This window comes from Strix uralensis, chromosome 13, assembly GCF_047716275.1.
Source record: "Strix uralensis isolate ZFMK-TIS-50842 chromosome 13, bStrUra1, whole genome shotgun sequence".
Classification (NCBI taxonomy): Eukaryota; Metazoa; Chordata; class Aves; order Strigiformes; family Strigidae; genus Strix; species Strix uralensis.
In genome coordinates, this window is record NC_133984.1 from 3200843 (window position 1) to 3223910 (window position 23068).

At 34.1% G+C, this 23068-nt stretch overlaps 1 protein-coding gene across 4 annotated transcripts in view; it reads left to right on the forward strand.

Annotated features, from left to right (window-relative positions):
* The window catches only part of LOC141949452 (connector enhancer of kinase suppressor of ras 2-like), a 212909-nt gene that overhangs the window by 141640 nt on the left and 48201 nt on the right, over positions 1 to 23068 (forward strand). For all 4 annotated transcript variants that reach the window (XM_074883088.1, XM_074883090.1, XM_074883089.1 and 1 more), the window contains exons 10-13: positions 6019 to 6152; positions 6748 to 6953; positions 11657 to 11742; positions 13198 to 13452. In XM_074883088.1, coding sequence (XP_074739189.1) covers positions 6019 to 6152; positions 6748 to 6953; positions 11657 to 11742; positions 13198 to 13452 — 681 coding nt within the window. The remainder of the gene's footprint in view (positions 1 to 6018; positions 6153 to 6747; positions 6954 to 11656; positions 11743 to 13197; positions 13453 to 23068) is intronic.

Below are 23068 nucleotides of genomic sequence, written 5' to 3' on the forward strand. Positions count from 1 at the left end.
AATCTGTAGAAAAAGATCTCAGATAAAGTAGATCAAGAGTGAAGACAATTCAGTAAATGTCAGACTGTCACAAAAAAGGATAACGTATATGGATGTGTTATATTTCATGGTGTGTTACATTATATGGATCCATATATGTATCCACGTATGTAACACACCATGACAAATAACACATGCAGAGCATTTCTTCCATTCTGATTTAGAGTTGGTAAAAACAAAGCAAAAGCTGTACATAGTTAGGGGAGGAACAAAGGAAGCAGGATTTAAGAACCTGAAATTCAGAGGCCAGAAATAATATTTGTTAACTCAGGTTGGTGCGCAGCAGGAATTTTTAAAATAAAAGTTATCATGCGCTCTGTTATTGTTCAAGGCACTTACAGGTATTATTCATAATTTTTTCCACAGTAGTTATGTTTAAAATTATACCACATGGTTAATTTATGAATTATTAAAGATACAGAATCTGTGAATCCTTATAAAATTTATTTCTTGGTCTCATTGTAGCTTTTCTTTGCTGTATATAGTTTCCCTTGATGCTTAATTAACAGCAGCAGAATGTTAACATATGCCGAAGTTTTATGCTACAATTATCTTTCAGTGAGACAACATGTCAGTCATACCATTTTCTCATTTTGTCTCTAGTTGGCATTATGTGATATTAGAAGACTATTTTCATTTTTAAACTCTGTGATTATCTTCCCCCTCAATATAAAATGGTTTTTTCATCTGCAATGGCAAACAGTGCTCTGTTTTTTAGAAAAGTGAGCATACCAGCATCTTCATTCAAATAAAATACAACATTTATTGTATTTTTTTCTTTTTATTTGCAGAAATTTTCTAATTGGAATAATCCTTCCTATTACAACTACTTGATCCAGAACATTAAACATTTTATTATTTAGCTTGAGAGATAGAATCTGTCAGCTGACATGAGTAGTAAAGCTTATGTCAACAGTGACAATTTTATAATTCTTACATATTAGAAAATAAACATTAGGCTCTGCAGCTTTATAAGTACCTTCAGAATAATTCTAGCTAAGTAGCTCATTTCAGATTTTGAAAACCATATGTATTTTGAAAGGTGTTGCTTCGTACAAAATTCTATAGCCTTATGAGAACAGATGCTTGTAGAGTGAAAAAAGGAAAACAAGTTGGTGTACACCACTTCTTGTATACCACTCAATTCAGTTTGCAGTTCATAGTTCAGGTACTGTACCCTGATAGAATTGGTCAGATGAACTCTGAAATTATGTGCTGCCCATTTACTTCACTATGAGTGAGAAATATCTTGGGCAAGGAAAGACTCTTAACACCTCAGACAAAGGAAATGCAGCAAATAAGTCATGTTCTGTTCTCTTAAATGTCTTGTATCAGAGGAGATGGTGATCTGTCATTTTCTTTGCATCTTAATACCACTCGTGCTTTTATTGACTTCTGTTGTATTCACATGTATTTCATAGTATTCTCTTGCTCTGAGGAGAAAAATTATTATTTACACATCAAAAACGGTGTATATTTCAAGTTTCAAAAAAGTAAAAACCCACAAGACCTGAAAACACTGAGAACATACCTGCTGTTTTACAGCACAGCTATACCAATTTACCAGTATGTGAGAAATACTCAGCAATATTGAGAGTTCTGTTTCTTATTGTGAGTAGCGTTTGTATTATTGAACATGTAATTTTTCTGAATAGTAGCTTGTCCAATTAGTCATCTGTATCACTGGCATGACTTAATCTATTCTGACAAAAATTACACACCATAGGAATTTATAGGGTGATACGCAGTTACAAAGCCCCATTTTCCCTTACCACAGGCAATCCATGTAGAAGAGTGACGCCTGTGTGTTTTCTGTGAATTCACCCATCAGGGGAATTCTGGGGATTGAGTTTATTCCTTCAAGGGAGAAAGCAGAGACTCAGTACCCCATCCTTAATCTTCATACCCCCTCAAAAGGTAAGGGATGTCCATGTTCAAGCCTCTTGTTGCTGTACCATCGGGCTTTACCAGCTTCCTGCATCTTCTCCTGCTGTTTTTTGCAGGATGCACTGGGGTCATGTTTGTTGTTTTGAACAGCACATTTAAAATAGATACAATATTTAATTATCCCCAATATTTGCAAAACGCACACAGAATCACAGCAATCTACTTTGTTTCTGAAACAGTTTGAATTTTTCTGTTTGGCAAACAATTGTTGATTTCTGACGAGTGTTGAATTTACCATTTGTCTTTCATTTTTATTCTGGTATTTCAGCATTGCTTAATCATTTTACTGATAATTAGCTATTCTCATTAAAAACTTTGAATAACAACAGCAGATACCCTAAAGTGTCACTTTTCAGAAGTCTTCTATAAACAAATAACTTTTCCTTGGGGTTTTTTTCATCTGTGCGTGTATTTGCACACACTTCATCAAACATTCATTTGTACACACACACAGTCAGCATAATCACTTCAAGTAATTTTACTGGAACTGAGATATAAGACTTAAAGGCCTGACTACATCATTTAATTTATAGTCCTGGTTGAGATGATATTTACTATTTATTAAAATTACCTTTTTTGACTTGGTGTAATACTGAAATGTTATATTAAATACTCTTATTAAACTAGTGTTTTAATAATATTAGAAGATCCTTGTGCTGTTTTGCAGATAGCTAAAACCACTGAAATTTCATATCTGATATCACAGACATATCTGGTGCTCACAGTGAAGGTATACATCTTTGCTACCTTCACTCTAAGCTCCAGATCATAGAAGAATTATATTTGCTGGAATGATGACAGAGGAGGAGAAAGTTCATTAAAGACTCCCAGGCCAGATGAGTGAAGGTTTCTTGTGAGTAACTAGCAGAATCGCCCAATATGGTTTATTTGGATTGGGTGCATCCTTTGAGGAAGGGATCAAAACAAGCATTGTTCCAAAGACATAATGGCCAGCAAATTCTTGGAAAGCACTGTGAAGACAGGTATTTCTCATAGAGAAGGTGGATAACATAAAGCTGAGAGGGAGAAGGCAGGAGACAGCTTATCTGAGAGCAATCATGAAGCAGTATATTTTCTTAAAAACTTAGAACCCTTATATAGGGAAAGTGAGCTTTGAGAGCATGTATTTCTGTAAACTCAGTGGGTGAGCTCTTACAGTATGCCAGTCCAAAAGGCAAGAAGAAGAGCTGGTATTTTGGGGGTGGGGCACTCCCATTGACCATTATTTTTCAAATGTATTTATTGTGAAATTGTGAAAGATGAATGAATTACAGTAAGGTTAGAAAAACCAGAAGGATAATGCTTGTCTTCAGAAGGAAATGCAAGAGCCAGGGAATTATAAGTCAGTCACTTAATATTCACAAACATTTTGTGAGCACTTGGAAGATAACAGATGAGTAAAAACAACATTAATTTATTATGAAGAAATCATTAAACAGATTTAATGCTCTTATGTGAGCAGTTAACTGGTCTGGTAGGTAGGAGATAAGCTGTATATCTTACTCTGATATTAATACCTTTTCTCATGACATTCCCATAAGTATGGCATAGAGAATTAAGGACTATGTGAAATTGAGATTGAATGGGTGGAAAATTATTGGATAACCTTGCCTAATAAATAGCTGTTAATGGTTCACTAACAAAGGACGTATCATTTAGTATTCAATGGATAGGTGATATTTGTGGCTTTGTTCCATGTTTTCCTGACAACCTGAAGGATCTGCTTACTAAATTTGCATACAGTGCTAAACCAGGAGGGTCTGCAAATGCAATGGAGTCTGGGTTGGTAATTAAAAATTTGGAAATTCTGGTTTGGAAAACTAGGAAAAAGCTCTAAAAATGTAATGAAATTAAAGAGGGACAAGTGTAAAGTATTCTTCTTGGAAATAATCAACTGTAGTTTTAAAGAATGTAGCAGCTGAATAATACGGCAATAATTCCAAATAGTGTGGAAATTACAGTAAAGAAAAGCTGAATGTCATGTTGGAAGAAACTCAAATACCTGACTGAGAGACATAAATAGGAATATAAACCACAAGATAAGTGAAATAATTGTTGTGCTTTATTCAGTGTTAGTACAGTCTCAGCTGGGTACTGAGTAAACCGAGTATACACTGGGTACACATAGTCTAATCAGTTGGAGAAAGAACAGCGCACACTACAATTCATTAGTGTTTTAGAAAACAAGCCCTATAGTGGAAGAATTAGGGAGTTTTTCTTGTTTTCTAGCCAAAATAAGGGGAAACAGATAGTATTCAGAATGTAAAATAAAATTAAAAGTCATGGAAAAGTGAAAAGGAAAGTTCTCACTTTCTGGTATGGAAAGCAGAAAAGATTACACTGCTATAAGGTTAGATTTTTTAAAATCTATCAGGAATAGCATGGATATCACCTCCTTTGGGGGCAAATTGAACAGTCATATTATCTTTCCCCACCCTTTTTTCCTATTGTCAACTTCATTGACTAACCTGGAACCTTGACAACCACTGAGTATACAATTGAAAAACAATTATTCATGAGAGACTTGGTATAGGGAATTTCTTTTCTGATTCTGAAATGGAGTTTCTGCTCGTCTTTCTGTGATGGTGATAATTTATGTTTTGACTCCTGGGAAACCGTATCCAGTTGCAGGTAAGTTGTGGGATTACTAGAATATCTGATATTTAGTCTCTTTACTAATACTGCCACACCAAAACTGCAGAAATGATGGTAGTATTCTAAATGTAGTGGCTGATACTGTGTATAAGGCAGTAGGTCCTAATTTCCAAAGATATGAGAAAGTAACTAGTGAATGATTCTTGTCTTTGGCAGTCACTTCTTATCTATTTATATTGATAATATAAAAAACTCTAAGACATTTGATTGGAGTATAAGAGACTTAACAATAAGCATAGAAGAGTAGTATCATTTGGGCCCTTATGCAGACCAATATTCTCATGAAAAAACATCCTTTTTTGGTATTTAGGATTGCTTTTACTTTTTGAATCACATAAAAATAATTTCAGTGTTTCTCTCTAGAAGATAGAAAACCTTGTATTTAGAAAAATGTTATAATTTTCCTTTGTAGCTTTCACCCAATTTTTAGGTCACTCTTTTCCTTCCACCTGTAGAAAATTAGTTGTATCTATTTAAGCACAATTTTGTATTTGAATGGGAATTTTTCATATAAAAAAATTTAAACAATGACACTAAATAAAAATACTTTCTATTTCTTGAACATAAATACAGACTGTTCCTCGGTTGAAAAATATTCTTTGTGTATATATCTTTGTATCCTGCACAGAATATTTGGTTGTAGTCCTTATAGCTATTGACTTGAGCTTCCCTGTGGCATTTGAGGAAAAAAAGACATGTTTAACTTCATTTAAAAACTAAAAAAAATATATCCTCAAAGACCCCCATACTTTATTAATACTTTTAATATTTATGATTCTCATATTTACTGTTTAGGTTAATTTCTATTTCATTGCTAGTCATTATAGAACCTATATTTGATGGTAGAATCATCACACCTATGGATTCAGTAAAAAAAATAAGAAACATTAGATGACTATGAATTCTGTTTTCTTGAAAAAAATCAAGGTATTCTGTCCTTGTTAACAATAAATCTTCTGCTGAAACCAACATTATGGTTATGAACACTTTCATTAAGTACAAGTACAGAGTTCTGTAATTAATTTTTGTATTAATGGCATTTAATAGTGTATGTCCTTCATCCCCATGTAATTGATTTTCTGCATTGGTTAAAATATCATATTTTGATTCTAAGTCTCAGATTTTCCCATGAGTTGGCTTTTAAATTAATTTCACTGGTCTTTTATTAGTTTCTTTTGTAACTAGTCTTGAACTCTTTGGTAAAACAGTGTTTCAGTAGACATCTTTTTAGCAGAAACTTCAGTAATTCAAAACAATGGCTAATCCAAAAAAAGAGGTCAAGATTCTTAAAGTTATGCACATTGGCTTCATTGTTACTTGTAGCACAGAAAATATTAATTTATTCTTCATGTGCTTTTTTTTTTTTTTTTTTTACAGCCTGTAATTCCAACCAGTCCAACAAGCAGTTCTACAACACCAACAAGTACAATGGGTATATCCTCAAAAATGGAGAACTCTGCACTCCAGGATGTTTTCATTCTGTCTCCTATGTCAGGACTTTATGGCCCCAGGTACTTATGTCCTAATGAATGTGAGGTTTTGAAAAATAAAATTTTACACTTTAATTTCACTAGCTTAATAAAAAACAGACAAAAAAAAAAAAAGCCCCACAATGAAACTAAATATTTAGTAAAATTAAGAGCTAGAAATATGCTAAGCAGCATGCTCTTGTTTTGAGAGACTTAGCTTTCACTTGGCTAGATACAAGTTGAGCAAAACCTGGTTTTAGTCCTAAACCAAGAAAGCATTTAAAGAAGTCTTTAATCATTTAGATTTATTTACTTTTATGTGACCACTTGTATCTTATTTTAAAGCATGCATTTCTACAAGGGAAATCCTTGACTTCTTGTGTTATACCAATTCCTTATGCTCCCTTTCAGATACTAGAAAACTCTTGACTAAGTTTACCTTACAATTAAAATGGAACGTAATGATTCGTTAGTTTACAATTACGTTATTGAATTGAATCGCTTTTATGAAAGTTCTCACATATAGCAATTCAATTATAGAACTTTGATTTGTAGCGTTTGGGAGAGACAGTTGTATGCTTTAGCTTTATCATAAAATTGTTAATTTCTCCATAATCTTCTGGTTTACTCTTTTTAGGGATGAAATTGGAATAATGTCATGTGATGACATCAGCAAATTTGGAAAGTCTGGAATGAAAGGCTCTGAGTCTCCAAGCTATTTTCTGGAGCATGAAAGTGGGAAATACTACACTTTAATTGAAGGTGAAGGCCACCCTGTGGGCCCTGAGTATGAGAGAAGCAGAGCTGCAGGAGTGCGGAGAAGAGAAAAAACACCCACTCACGGTAAACTCAATTTCTTTAACATTTTTAAATGGACTGAATTTACAGATTGTGCTATTAACACTGAAACACCCCCAAATATCTGTCATTCTTTGTTAGACCATGACCTGTTGGCTCTGAATACTAGACAAAAGTTTATGTGAAAGAATAATTGGTATAATTACAAGCTAACATTCATGACCAGGAGTGTGGAAGTTATTTATAGGTTTATTCTGCAGTGCATACTTAAAATTTTGAATGATGCTTAGTTCATATTATTTGGACAGCTAGCATCTTGATTTACTCAATTTCATTTACAAGCTCTTGGAGATTATTCTAGTTGCAATGTTCTGGGCTGTTAAACTTCAATGGAGGGCCTGAAAAGACTTACGCGTGTTATGAAAGTATCTATAAGATGTAAGGCCCTCCAAAATTCCGTGCTGTATTAAATGGATATCATTACATGAGTAGTATCCTACAATGCATTTGTTAATACTAGAAATATATTTTAAAATCTTGGAATGGGGACTGCTTAAATATATAAGATGCTATTAAAAAAATCATTAACTCTGGATTTTAATAGAAATCTTGTGTGTGTGTAAATGCATATGAGCATACAGGTCTACCAACATATAAGTGCTTGTACATGAGCATGAAGATGTACATATTGCTGAAGATTGAAAATTTTTTTGCTTATCTGTTAAAACTGATTTGGCTGGTGTTTGGTGAATTTTAGAATACTACTGAAATACAGTGATGTATTCTCCATATATTTTCAGTGGTTTTATTTTCAAGGCAATAAGTTATTTTCGTAAAGTTTAAAGAGATTTAAGATAAAATATTTCTTTTAAAAAATGTAATTATATCTGGTTTTGCAAATGGCATTATTTCTGAGCCTCAGAGAACATGATGACTCCTGATCAGAGCATTCTGTATGGGTAGATGCTATCTTTATATATATATATATCTAAAAATATATATGTGATGCCATCAATAAATACTTCACCTACTCTGAGACTAAGAGTTTTTTCCTTTCTCTCATTTTCTTAAAAATAGATCCTAATTTTTTTTCTTTGATATCTAGGAAAGGGAAAACCTCTCACAGGCTCAGATTAGTAAAGAAAAATGTGTCTGTGAAGAACACAGGTGATAAAAACACGCTGCAGTTTCATGGAGATAGTACCAAAGGCAGTTATAGTGAAAGATCCAATAACACCTGAAATGGGAAACAGTTGGGGGAAAAAAAGAAAAGTCTTTAAGCACTCCAGGCACTGATTCTGTTGGTCTGCCATGGAACTGGTTAGTCTGGTGCAGGATTTGATACCATGGATGTTATTAAATGTAGTTTCCCATGCTTGTTTCAGTTGTCAGTACTTAGAGACGATGTGGTTTTCTCATCGCTCTTCTCAGACTGCAGTGTTCTTACCACCATAAATGTTAGAAGAGAGGGCAGCTGACAGCCCCGGGTGCCAAAAGAGATTTTGATAGTTAAGATGCATAAGTATTTTCCTCTGTCAATGAATGGCTGCTGAGGTTCTCTTACTATGTGTGAGATATCTATGGCATAGTTTACATAGCTTACCTGGGTTAAGGTTTTAACCACATTACCTTTTGGCTAAGATCAGCTAATGAGTGACAGTTAAGGAATTTCCACTGCTGTTTCAAGAAGTGAGAGGGTAGAATTCAAGTCTGCAAATGTCAGCTGCAAGGATACTTCAGATTAAGTCCAGCTGCAGTGATAGTTCATCCAGCTTTCCAAGTGTTCTGTTTTCATCATTCTAACAGTTTGAAAGCAATCTTATGCTTATCAATTAAAGAGACCTTTTGTCCTGGTTTAGGATTTTGCTAACTACAGCTGGATTTATGGTAAAAAATGGCAAAATATCAATTGTAAAATGGACAGGACCTTGTATATATACACACTACCTTTTCAGAATAGGGAAATTTTAATAGATCTTTGTTATATGTAGGATATTTTTAGTAAAAAAAAAAATCTTTTGTTATATATAGAATACTTTTAGTAAAAAAAGCCATACACATGATTCTTGAAAGAGCTGTAACACTGAACGGTAGGATTCCATCTTAAGACCAGTAATATTCAGTCTTTATCTCCCTGATAAGTGACATCATTTTGTAATAAAATTAGAATGATAGATAAATCTTAACTGTGATTAAAATTGGAGCCAGATGGATGTATTTGGCTTGCTTTCATAAATTCATGCCACATGATGACTTAAAATGTTGGGCTCTGTGCCTGATCCCAGTAATATGCAAGATTTTTCTTGTGTTTATGATGGACAGTTCTGATTTTCTGTAACTTTGGAAATCTAGAAGGAATTTGATTTTAAAGTCTGAGGAATATGCCTTTGTTTCAAAACCAAATGTTAAACCAGAATTTTTTAAACTACAGATTAATCTGTCAATTAACTGACTTCCAAATCCAAATTTTGTTCTACTGTAGTAGAACATTTTGTACTTTTTGACTTAAAGATGTGTGTTTGAACCATCAAAGTGACAATATGTCTTTTAGTGGAAAGACAGGATTTATGGTAGATCCAATAAACTTGTATCTGATGCTGGAACCAGATAGCCACGGGCAAAGTAAGGAAAATAAAACTTCTGAAGTCTTTCATGGCTGAGCATTGCTAGGATTCACACAAATCACATTTGAGAAATTCCTGCCATAGATTTACCAGAATTAAAGCAATTATTAGAAACCAGTCTCTGTAGCAGCTGGTAAGTGGAAGGATACTCAGGCAGGTGAGACCCTCAGTATTGATAATACATGCAAAATCCAAGAAGGCAAATAAGTCCATTTTCTCAAACCATTTGTCAAAATTAAGCTTATATTTATCATTAGTGCAGTGGATTATTTTTTACCAAGATTTACACTCTTGGTAAAACATGCTATGGTATTTAAAGCTCTTGTGGCAGTGCATATCTCTTCTGTTTATGTGTTAGAGGCAAAAACATCATAAATATTTTTTTTTCCCTTTCAATTTATACTGGTCTACTTGTATACAATAATTTTTTTACTCCTCAGAAAAATACCCAAGTTGAAATCTCAAAACAGTTTATAGGTTACGTTTGTTTGGGAAAGAACCTGAAAGTAACATAAGCAGTATGCAAAATCACTAGTTCCTTTCTTTGGCTTGTGTGTTTCCTGTCCTAAATTTCCTAAATGTCAATCGTGCTGTGGCATCTGGCATTTGTGTTACAAATCTCTTCAGGGCTTCAGTCCTTTCTTCTCTTTACAGAAATACTACCAAGTTTTATTATGTTGATCTTCATTTGTTAGGTGCATTATTATTTTCATATTTTTGGTTTTTAATTTATAATTTTTACTTGTTTCTCATTCTTTTCCATATTACTGATCTTCCTTTTGCTTGATTTGTTGGGGTTTTTTTCTTAATTAACATTGTTCTTCTAAGGCCAAGTTTGAGATTAGAAGTTGAATAATACATTTGTAGTTAAAGGTGGTTTCAGCTGTTAGGCGGACAGGGAAACTATATTTTCCATACAATTGGAAACTAACTTTTACGCTAACTTTTATGGTATGAGCGAAAGTATAATGTGGGAAAATCACAGTACTCTGGGTATATGTTATCCCTTCAATTTTCAGAAAATCCTGCTATCCAGAAGCATACTTGTCTTATATACCTCTTTGTTCTTAAATCATCCTTACATTTTAGTAGCCAAAAAGCTGTATTTTGGAAGAATGACGAATAAAAAACTATACTAGCATACAAATAATCCACAGAAGATACTTTGTCACTCTAATCAGCTTGGGGAAATTGATAAAAGAAACTCTTGTTCACATTTTAATTCTGTACTTATTCTAGAAACAGAACAGTAGCAAACTACTTAAAAAAAAATTGCTCGAGTGCTAAGAAGATACACTAAATGTAGTCAACTGTCATACGGGGAAAAAGGAATATTTGGCTTTATGGGTCAGACAGAACTTAACCCATAATCTAGAGGGTGTTTCTGTGTTTTGTGATAGTAATGCACACTGACAAGGCCAAAGCACTAATGCTTTATAGTCGGTTTTGTAGTATTCCTCCTTTAATGGCCTGCTATCAATGTTCTACTGATACCATAGTAGGGAATGTCAGCACATTAATAGCTGACAGCCATAGTGCCATAAAATTGTATTAATTAAAACCCTAATGTCTGAGTCTTCTTTTTTGTTGTTTTTGTTACCAAACTGCACTCCATGTTTTCTTTTTAAGGCATTTGAAATTAATGTTCCTTGAAATGAGATCCCCTCATTACTCACCATGTGATATCCAGGTCAGATAGGTTTTACCGTTTAACTGATAGATATGTAATGTTGCATCTGTATTAATATCTTTCTAGTTTTACTAAAGCATATTAGTCCATTTAAAAAGTGCTTCTCTCTTTATTCCAAAACACTTATCTAACGAGTGAGCAAGTTTTTACAGAATAGAGTTTAAAATTAAATTTGTAATCTGCTTTACGTTTACAAGTATTTTCACCAAAGTCAGTGGTATTTTCCTTCAGATCAGTATAATGAAGAGAAGAATCCTGCATAAATGATGCTTAATTGATCCTGAATGCTACAGCTTTAATAATGCATAGGTGCTGATAAAAAGGATTGCTCTGAAGGGTCATGTCATGCCTGTAATTTATAGGCATTGCTTACTCTAGAGTCTTCTATTTTTAGTCTTCAAAAGTTATATTGGTTTATCTTGAATTGTTTCCAGGGGATTTAAGGCCTGTTTCTATGCCTACTGAGTACAGCTGGATAGGGGAGTCAAAAGAACAAAACGTGTACAAGAGGGGAAGCAGAGGTGAGTGTTTTTTTTTTTCTCTGCTGTTCTCCAAGATTTTTTTTCTTTGTTGCTTAAAATGCATGAAGGAGGAACCAAATCTATTTTTCTTGAGTGCCACAGACAATATAAAAGAGCCTGTTTAGTAACTGGTTTTTTGTGTTTCTATTTTTGAAAATTAAAACATTTGTATTAGTAGGAGGGATTTACTCTATTTAATTCCAGTATAAAAGAAAATAAACATCAAGGGAAAAAAGACTTGTAACATTCAGATACATGTTAATAGCAATCAGTTCTTAATCTTTACGGTTCTAGAAAGCAATAAATGATGTTACAGATGTAAGGTAATGTCCTTTGAGACACATTTTGATTAGTATGAATGAGTATTTGAAACCGGAATCAGCAATTGTACTGTCAGTGTTCAGACTAGCAGTCCTAATCATACAAATTTCTATTGATGCCAGTGGGTATTATGAACTTTGGAAGAAGCACAGTGATAACAAAGTTCCCTTTTTACATTTTTCCTCTGCTAAAAAGCAATTATATAATTCAAAAGAATATTCTTCAAATATACAAATACATTTATTTTTATGCCAACTGTTAAAGATTCTTAAAAAAATACTATTTTTTCCAAATCTTTTAGGCACAGTGTGGGTAGCTGAGAGGAGTTCAACTTGACTACTTATCGTGTGGCAAAATGGAATTGATAATCTTGAAAATTAATACAGGATTTTAAACCACCTTTTTCAGTAAACTTCCGTTTCAAGAGAAAATGAATGTCATTTAAGGCACAAGCCTTTCCTGATTTATTCCAAATCTGTTGATTTATGTTTAGTTTGTATTTCACTGTTACAGATTCATTTCCTCAGACTTGTTGCCTGGCGGGTTCCCATTTTGAAATTGTGCCCAAGTATACTGCACATCTCCTTAAGACCATTATTCCAGTTTATCACATTCCTTGAAATTACAGTCCTTGTGTCTGGCATGGTCCCAGAGATGCTCCCTGCTTGATACAACTTACAGATATTTTATATATACTCACTTTCACCTCAAATGGCAGGGGGTATCAGTACATGTGGTACCGAGTCCAGTGCAAGCCCTCACGATTCCCTTGACGTTCACATGGCTCTCCAGTTTAATAGTACCAAGTGATGATCTTTGACATTTCACTGAAACCTTTTGGCTTTATTTATATTTTCTTTGTAACACAAGCCATATGATGTGGACTAGCTTCATACTATCTATCATGCAAGGACCTGGGTGTGCATCACCATCTTTTCTGTGCCTAGGTTTTGTGCCAACTACTTAGTTTGCTCTTGATTGGAACCTTGGTACAAATAAGTTTGTCTGCAGAGGAAATGGCTTCAGATGAAGTGGGGAATTAACGAAGCTGACAATATAGATGCAACCAAAATGGTTCTCTGTTTGCTTCCTCTTACTAATGTTTCTTTTTTCTTTTTTTCCCTCCAACAACTGACTCTGAGAATTCACTCCTGCGGTATCTGAGTGATGACAAGATACTGGTTATCCAAGAAGAGCCTTTGACACAAAAAGACAACAAAAGAGACACAGGTCATAGGTCAAGAAAAAAGGGCAAAAACACAAGCAGTCCAAACTATCCTATCAGTCCATCTGTATTGACATCTACTATTAATGTTAGGCTTGAGCCTGGACAGCAAGATATCTTGAATTTTTCACTAGCAGAAAACAATACAGTTCCACTTTATCACGTAAGTACATAACAAAAAACCTTATTACATGAAGTACATGAAAAACACTAAAACATTTTCCTTTTAGGGTTGATACAGGTATAAAGGCATATTCTTCTACTTGATGTTTTAACATTGTATTTTATAGTCCAAGAAAATTGCTTAATGTCAGTATCACGATAGTGTTCACATAAGAACAGTCTAGACAGAATGGAAAAATGCAAGGCAAGGACAATTTTATATCCAATGCTTTAACTAAAATAGTGCTCTTAATTACTCAGTCTCACTCAGTTTAGTTTAATTTGACTGTATTATTTTTTCAAAGGTTCATAAGCATCCTATACTCAGACTCTGATAATAATTAATTATATATTAGTTTACATGCTTTTATATTTCCACTTCAATCACTATGTCTTGTAAAAACAGGCAAGCTTAATGGAGTTACTGTTTGTTTAAATTGCAGTACCATGGCCACAGTCTAGTAATGTGATTTTGTTCATACTGATAATAGAGGAAATATTTTGGACTAAAAACTATGGAGATGATATAAATCATTGGATGAATGACCAACCAGTTCTTGTAGCCACCATGAAAAAACATTGGATTCTCATGACTGTCGGCTAGTGCAGAATTTCACTGTACTGATTTGGATGTCCTGAAATAATCAGTAGCCTTTCAGAGATCAGTCCCCACTGTTCATGCTTTGTATGTGTATATTGCCTTTTATAGAGGCGTTCTTAAATTTTACTTGTGGTCCTACCATTTGGAAGCAGACTGCTCCATTCTCATGACACAGAGTAGTAGCTTCAAAGTATTTTGTGTTCAAAACTTACAGTTTTTTACTGAGAAAAAGTCTATTTCCTCCTCACATTCGGTATGGAAACTTTCAAAGGTGTACTTATTTTCTGATCATAGTGAATTTCCTCCTAGAAAGAGGTAGGTGAAAAAGCAGGATTTGTAGCAAGTTGTTTTGGACTTTTTTGCATTTGGGACTTCTACTTGGTGTTTCTCTCTCTGAGCAAAGTCTTGAGAGATGACTGTATTTGCATCATCTGAGAAGGTTCACCTCAGGGGTGAAATATGTCCAGTGATTGATCTTTGTTGCTGCAAGCTGTTAGCGTTTGATAGTCTGAAGATCAGATACTTTTCTTCTGTCTTCAGGAAATTTAAGTTTCCCTTTCCTATGCCACTTGAAGTTAGTCTTTTTGGAAAAGGTGGAAGGTCTTTTTCCCCAACTTCAGAGAAAGTCAAGTAGTTTATAAATCGAGTCATGTGATTGTTCAGCAAGAGATGTTTATTCTGTCCATAAAGTCTTACAGAGGTTATCAGGATCACAAAGTCAAAAAAAAAAGCTTTTAAAATCCAGAGAGAAAAGCAGTAGCTAGTTTACTAGGATGAATCAGAAAATTATTATGCAAGTCTGCAAAAAACTGAACAATATTTCATAACTTGGTAGATTAATCAAGTGGCTTTAGTTAATTTTTGGAAGAGTGATGATTGTCTGTTGAATCACCTGACTTCTGAAGAAAGGGTAATGGGTCATATGGGGTAAGATGCTAGTTGTACCCTTCATATAATGGTAGTTGTTGGTTATATTTCCAGAGTCAGGCCTGTTGTCACACGATTTATTTTTAATCATCAACACAACCTCTGTTTAAAGTTCCAAGGCAAAATAAATTTCCTGGCAAAGTTGGATAAAAGTTGTTGTTTAATTCAGTTAAACCAAAATTTACCGCTTAAAATTTGTTACAAAATCACCAAATTTAATTGGATCTATTGCCCTTCCCGCCTAGCAATGGTAAAATTCATACCTTCAGGGGAAAGTATAAGGAGGCAGATGTTGGGCAACATACAAATCCCACCAAAATTGTCAGAGGTTGACAGTCTTGAAGTGGATACTCTTTCAGAAATAAAAATGATGTCTCTCTTGAAGATTTATGTGCCACATATTCATCATGATTTCAGAACCAAAGATATATTATCTTCATGATTTCCATACCGTCATATGAGCTTTGTGTTCTGTATAGCAGTTTGCAAATCGCTCTATACAGAAAAACAACCAGTTTCACATTATAGAAATGTTATTTTATCTTAAATGTCTGCAATATTGTAATATGCAGTTTTAAATTACTTTTGTCAACATTAAATTATTGTTAAATTATTGTTTTTTGTTTTCTGTTTGTAAGTCACAGTGACTAGGAACAGTTCATTCAGTGGCTTTCATTGTGTATTAAAAGAAATGCAACTCCTTGAAATGGATATGATAAAGTAGTAATATGATATTGTATAATGACACAATGAATATGAAAAAAGAACCTAATGACATAATGTGTCAACTGTAAAGGGTCTAAAGGAAATGCAGGAAACTGGAAAAAAGGTGGTATCATGGGAGGAAATAACATAACATGTAGTGGCTGGTCTACCCAAAAAGTCAGTGCAATACCTGTTTCACAAACTCTATTATAATATGCAGTAATTACAGAGGAGGGCACATGTAAAATGATTATTCATGGACTGACAGAGCGGTATAAATTCTTTTATCACCATAAATTTTCTGAACAAGATTAGACACAGACCTTTGCAGTCCTTCGGGAGATAGTCATAGGAATTGGAATATCTCAGGCACTTAGTCAACTGTCTTATAAATATACAAGAGGAACTGAGTCTACAAATATACAGAAGTTGCTGACACAGGTTTTGTGGGTTCTTGCCAGTACAGAATCATTCGTATTAACAACATCTTTCCACTTTGAATACTGAAAGAATTCTGAAAAGCGAAGCAAAAAATTGTTTGGCATATCTATCCTGAAAGATAGCTACCCAGAATGAAAATGTTAAATATCAAAGAACATATAACGGCTTTTTGGTACCAAAAAGAAAAGAAAAATAACAGATAGTTGCATTCCTAGATAGAAATTTAGGTTTTTTAAGTAGATCATCTCATTTCCTTAATATCTAAAGGTGTTGCCATGATTTTCATAAGCATTTTTATATATTTACCTATTTGGATAGTGAGATTTTATTTTATTGAGAATTCATTCTACAAGACTAAGGTTAATTGAAAAAAAATCCTTTTAAACTTTATCTAACCAAATAACCATAAAACTGTTTTTGCTACTTTTGTATTAAAAAAAAAAAAAAATAAATATATATATATAATTTGTCTGAGGTCAGCTTATCTCTTCCTTGCTCTTCTAGACTGTGTTTTGGGTTTTTTCAGCTGTGCAGAGGCAGTACTGTCAGATGACAAAACTGGTTTAGATTTTTTGGTTTGTTTTGGGTTTTTTTATGGAAGTCAAAACTGCAGAACTGTTATAATCAAATTTCCATGAATCCCTCTACACTTAACACATGCCCAGAACAACTTTTGGATATAGATCAAAAATTCAACCCAGAGAAATGCTTTGGGAAATGGAAATGATAATGTTAAATAGTATCTTAATCATCCTTAGTAAAGGGAGGGTGATAGTGTCTTGTAAGCAAACAAGATGGAAGGAGAAATCGAGATACACAGTGTCACTTTGTCATTGCTTTATTTTCTAAGCCCTTACATAAATACACACTTAAAAAAAAAAAAAAAGCACTTAACATTAGTTTAAATTACAGACATAAGAAGTTTTACAAAATTGGTAATTGCATAGATTCACCACTAGATTAATGCTTTGGAAGGAATGTTGATTTGGAACATAAAATTAAACAATTAGACTGATTTCATAAGTTGCTGTGAGGATGCAGAGTTACTATATAAAATGGATATTTAGGTAATGCAATATTGGCAGTATGCCCAGGATATAAAATGATGCATAAAGCTATGTTGCAGTAAAATAATACTGTCAAGAAACACTGCCCCTTTCAGGATATAACTAATTTAATTGATATGCAGTTCTGTGATGCATGTCACAGAATTTGAGGAAGAATGAATTACAATTAACAAGGCTGTTATAACTGATTATCAATCAGTAGAGTATTTCTTAGAACATGACTTACTATGTTTACTAGTGCTTCACTTTGAAGTGACACTGTTTACCAGATAAAGCCTACATAGTGAGACATGTGTAAATATACAAAAATATATCCGTTATAGCATTGCTGAACTACACTATTGGAATAGACTCCGAGCTTACAAGAATAGAGATAAAATCTGAATGTGTATTTATTTTGTATTACCAGAGCTCATTCTGAAGAAAATTAACTTGTCAAGTAGGACTCCTGTACAATAGATCAGATATACATGTGAAATTTTTCACTTTGTGTTTTTCCACGTAAAACAAAACACAAAGTCTTGAATGGAGAACACTCTCCATCTCTAAACTAATGTTCAGGATTTTAAAAAACTCTAGTGAACTGTACCTTTTCTGCTGCTCTGTTACATTTCACACTATGGGAACCAGCTTCTGTCTAAAAGGAATATTGGAGTTCTTACTCCAGACCCAGTCTGAAAATCCACATGGTGTTCAACCTGGTGGTTTTACTGCCTCAGGTTTGCACTGGTTTCTGAAGCTCTGAAATTTACTTTGCTGGTTACTACATTAAATTCTCAAATAAGATAATGAGCTCTCATCTGGTTTTACTTGGTGATAAATGTTCTGGGCATATTATCTACAAAATAATGGGATATTTTGTTTTGTAGTATCATATATTAAGAAACTGGATTGTAAACTACTGAATCTTCTAAATTTTTTGTGAATTAGAATTCAGTGTGTTGAAGAGACTTTATTTTTAACAAATTTTAAGATGGATTCTTCCATTGCAATATTCTCTACATAGTAAACTAGAAAAAAATGGCTGCTTTAGGGTAGTTATCGAGAATGTTATGGCAGTAGTCACTTTTAAAAGATAATTTGAAGCATTATAGTAGTTTAGGGTTAGTCATTGTTTCACAGAACTTGCTTAACTTGCTTTTCGTTTTCTTCCTGCTGATCACAGGAAGTTGGTAATGCATGCCTTTTAGCACAGAATGATGTAAATGTGATTTAACTGTTCTTGGAGCTGCAGAAGGCAGCTTGACAAATGACATAAAGTTTAATGGTACATGCTGAGAACTAAAATGTGTGCAAAAACAATGCAGATCTGTTCTTCTGTAATGCATGCATGCTGGGATGTGCCAGATGTTCCAGACACTTTTTTTGGGTGATAGGCAGTCTGAGTGCTACTATGATAAGTACAATAATTAAGATAGTCAGGGAGAATCATATGTATTCAGCTCCATATGACTGAAGGAGGAATCTTTTACTGCCAATTTTGTAGGAAAAGTGCTCATATTTTATTTCTTCCTTCCTGGTTTTGCAGGAAGAAATAAAACTGTGCTAACTGACAAGGATGAGAATTACTTTCTTCAGAGTTTTATTTCCTTTCTGAATCGCTGAATGAATTCTATCTTTGCTTTTTATTTAAGTATTTGTAATATGGAAAACCTTCTTTCCCTACCTTGCAGGCATGCTGAGAAATCACTGTGAGGATGATTATGTGGAATCTAGCTGCTCAGAGAAGCTAATATTAGCCTTTCTAGCTCCCATAGCTTCAAACTGATTCTGTCCAGTTGCACTGATTGTAAGATAAGATTATTTTTTATTTGTACTGTACCATAACTGTGTACATGACAGCTTGAGCTGGAAAGTATCTAGCTAGTACTGTAAGATGGATCCTTCAGTAGCAACGTCCAATAATGTATTCCTTTACAGTTCAGACATGATTCTCTAAAGTACACTCTTCATTAATCTATACACAGTTCAAAAGCAAAATGGCATTTTACAGTACAAGGGAAAATAAAGGGAAATAAAATGTTAAGAAATGTTATTTTTTGTTAATAATGTCAACGGTCCTTAGATTTCCACATTCATTCAGTAATCAAGAACTTCATAATCAACCCAAATACAGGAAAAAAGGCCTAAAACAATGTTAGTTTAGAACTATGCTTGTCCTTGATTTCTATAAAAAACACCTATTTGCAGTAAGGAGAAGCAAGAAGAGAGTGAGATTTGTGTCAGGTTTTAGTCCCGAGCAACTTATTCCATAAAATAAGTTCTGTTATATGCTGAAAAGTTTTGCCTATGAGTTCCAGTGCACTAAGGAGGTGAAATTACCATTGAATCTGAACTTTTGGTACCCTTTATACTCTGTATACTGCAAAGTGAAAACTGTGTATAGACTCTGTAAGTTAGACCAAATTTAGCTCATGTATCTGCATGGTGCAAACAAATATTGAGGTTTGCACGGTCCCACCTCTCCAGCCTGTCCAGGTCCCTCTGGATGGCACATCCCTTCCCTCCAGCATGTCGAACGCACCACACAGCTTGGTGTTGTCAGCAAACTGGCTGAGGGTGCCTCGATCCCACTGTCTGTGTCACCACCAAAGCTATTAAACAGTGCCAGTCCCAACCCCTGAGGAACGGCATTTGTCACTGCTCTCCACTGGGACATCGAGCTGTTGATCGCAATTCTGAATGCGACCACCCAGCCAGTCCTCATCCACCGAGTGCTCCATCCCTCAAATCCATGTCTCTACAATTTAGAGACAAGGATGTCACGCAGGGAAGTGTCAAATGCTTTGCACAAGTCCAGGTAGATGACATCAGTTGCTCTTTGTCCACCAGCGCTTAAGTTGCTATACATCTTGTGTGAAATTAAGATTGCTAGTATACCACATGGAATAATTGCTCATCCATAAAACTCAGTAGTTCTAGTTAGTTTATTGCAACAAAATCATATCCAGTGTCTGTTCCAGTAAAAGCGTAAAGAATTTCAGAGAACACAAAGATATTTACAAGTTCATATGTTGGTTTTCTTTGACAAAAAACCCCCACCCATTTCTTTGGAATACAGTATTTATTCCTAGTTTTTGAAGAAAAGAACTTTTTTGGGGGTTTTTTGGGGGGGTGATGATGGTGTGTATGAATATATTTGTTTAGTTTTTATGCCTTTGATGTTTGGATTAAACATCCCTTAAATTTCTTTAATTTCCCTTAAATTAAAAGAGTGGATTGATAAGGACAAATGCAGGCTTTGGACAACATAAAATACAGTTTATCCATGGTTGTGATTTGTCTTTTGGACTACTTTTTCTTTACTGCATAGGATAAGTTTTGTTAGCCACAAGGCAGTCTTCCTTTAGATATTCTTTTAAAATACATTTTTTTAACTTCATGCATTATCTGGAATAGGGGGGTTTTTTGGATGTAACATTTTGCAAAAAATAGAACTTCCTTTCTGTTGCAATTTTGCTGCTTTCTCTGTTGTTTCTATGTGCCAACCTGATGTTCACACAATTAAAAATTCTGAGTGGATATTTTTCTTCAGTGTTTAGTTAATTTTCTCACCTGTCATCTTGGTTTTTTCAGCATAAAAATTGAGTACTTCTGAACTGTACATGGGTAGATTGTGTGAGGTTATTTCCTGCCTCTATTATCTCTCCTCTCAAGAGTGAGTGGAAGGAAAACCTCAAAGGCTGCTTTCGTTTTTAGCTGAGCATAATAATTTTGCAAGTGTATTCAATGGGTTAAGCATTAGCTCACTGAGCTAGAGAGATAAGTAAAGCCCCTGGCAACAAGGCTACTATTTCACTTTTGAACAAACATAATGTAAAGAAATCCTTAAGATAATGAATATGTGTGTTAAGGAAGCAGAAGTTGTGTTTGTAGGGAATTGAATATCTGAGTATAGGAGAATGGAAGAACAGTATTTATAATAAAGGTAAAAGAATCTTTTTTTGCATCTGAATAAATGATATATCCAGATGGAATTAATATATTGCATTTGACCACTGAGATTAGTAACACTCATTATCAAATTATTCTAGTGTTATTACCAACTATTCTAGTCTCTTCCACTAGTAAACAACAAGTAAACAATGGCTTCTGAATGTTTTCCCACTATCTCTGCAGTTCAGGGTTGTTTTGTTTTCTGTGATTTATGTAATTTCTTTACTTAGGAGAAAATATTTCTTTTTATTTTGAAATCCTGATTCAAGGAGATAATTTTTTTGTTTTCAGTTATTTGTAGAAACTGGGGGTAAGTAGGAGTTTTTCCAGGATTTACTTTGGAAGAGGATCATCAGATCTGCTTGTTAGACCGTATAGGCCTTATTGTCCTTTCAGTTCTACTTGTGCAAGTCAGAAGCAGATCCACTGAAATCCCTCGAGCTACGTAAATGTGAAGCTGACTGAAGAAGACTGATAGGTGCCAGTGACCTGAATTTCACAGAATTTGTGCTTTATAGTCTGTGACAGAATGACAAGACTTGTGCCTCCTGAGCCTCCCACATGTCTACGACTCCTGAAACTGGCCTTTTAGTAAGAAGAAGTAAAGTTTTAGTTTGGGAACTAAGATAAGGCAATTTGTTTTCTAAATATTAGGAACTGTTAAGAAGCAAGTGCTCAAAAAAAATTATATATAAGGTTGCTGAAATTGCAGATAGGAGTTTACCACGTATAAGTCATTGTCAGTATTGCATCTGTGCATGCAATTACAATTACACAAGGAAATTAATTATAGCTATATGTACACATTTATAGAAATGCCAGCGTGTAGTTTTTTCCATACATGCTATCAGAGATCCTTTTATAAGGTTGGCATTTCAAGCTAGCAACTAGATTCTACTCCAATGATAGATTCTTTGGGGATAAAAATTCAGTCAAATAAAAGGTCATATATATGTGTATATCTGTAGTAATCCCTAGTGTCCTTACTTAATACTGATGATAATATGTATGTTATTAATGAGTCGGTCAGGAGCAGAGATTTTTTTTTCTGGTAAATTTGATAAAAACTTAAATGGCATAAATATGTTTTCTACCTTTCAGGTGCTCATATCAACTGTTTTCTCCCTCTCTATACAGACATTTCAGTGAACTAATAATCAGTTATAATTTGCCTAATCTGAGTAATTAAACAGCTAAAACATTTTTTTTTCTTTTTCCCACTATTATAGAACCATTGTAAAATTTCCCTACTACAGACTGTGCTTTAGTTAGATTATTCAGTATCTTTAAAAATTAGTGGTGTTGAAAGAAAGACCTCTAGAAAAGCACGTTTTATTAACAGAAGCACATTTCACGCTAGTATGTCTTCTTCAGTTTAATATATGCAAGTTCACAACATCCTAACAACTGTTTCCAGCTGTACTAATGGAATATATCTGATCAAAAGGCATCTTGGAACCACAATCCAAGGTGATCACCCACGATATAGGTGTTCTTTGTGCATTTCTTTTGGAAGGAAATAAGTAACTGGGCTAGTTCTGTAGTGGTAGTGAAAATTTGTACTACAGGTGATGAAAAGAAGATGGCCAGCACAGTGTGAACAGGGAGGATTATTTTAGCTTTGTCAGGGAAGGGAGTGTTGGATGAGTCCCATTTGGGAGAGAAAGTGAATAAACTCTGATTTGGAAATGCCTTGCTTTTACTTTGGGAACAGTTTTGGAAAAGAAAGACCTCTACTGATTAAGAAATAGGATGGGAAACACTTAAACCAACTAAAATATTATTCCCACTTCTAGTTGCTAAAATTAGTAACACTAGAAGGCAGAGGAATATGAGAAAAAAAATCTTTGAGCCTTCTAGTATGAATAAATTCTATTTTTATAACAGTAGCACGGGTAGTGCTGCTGTCAAAGTTCTTTTCCTCGGTTGGCCACACAATA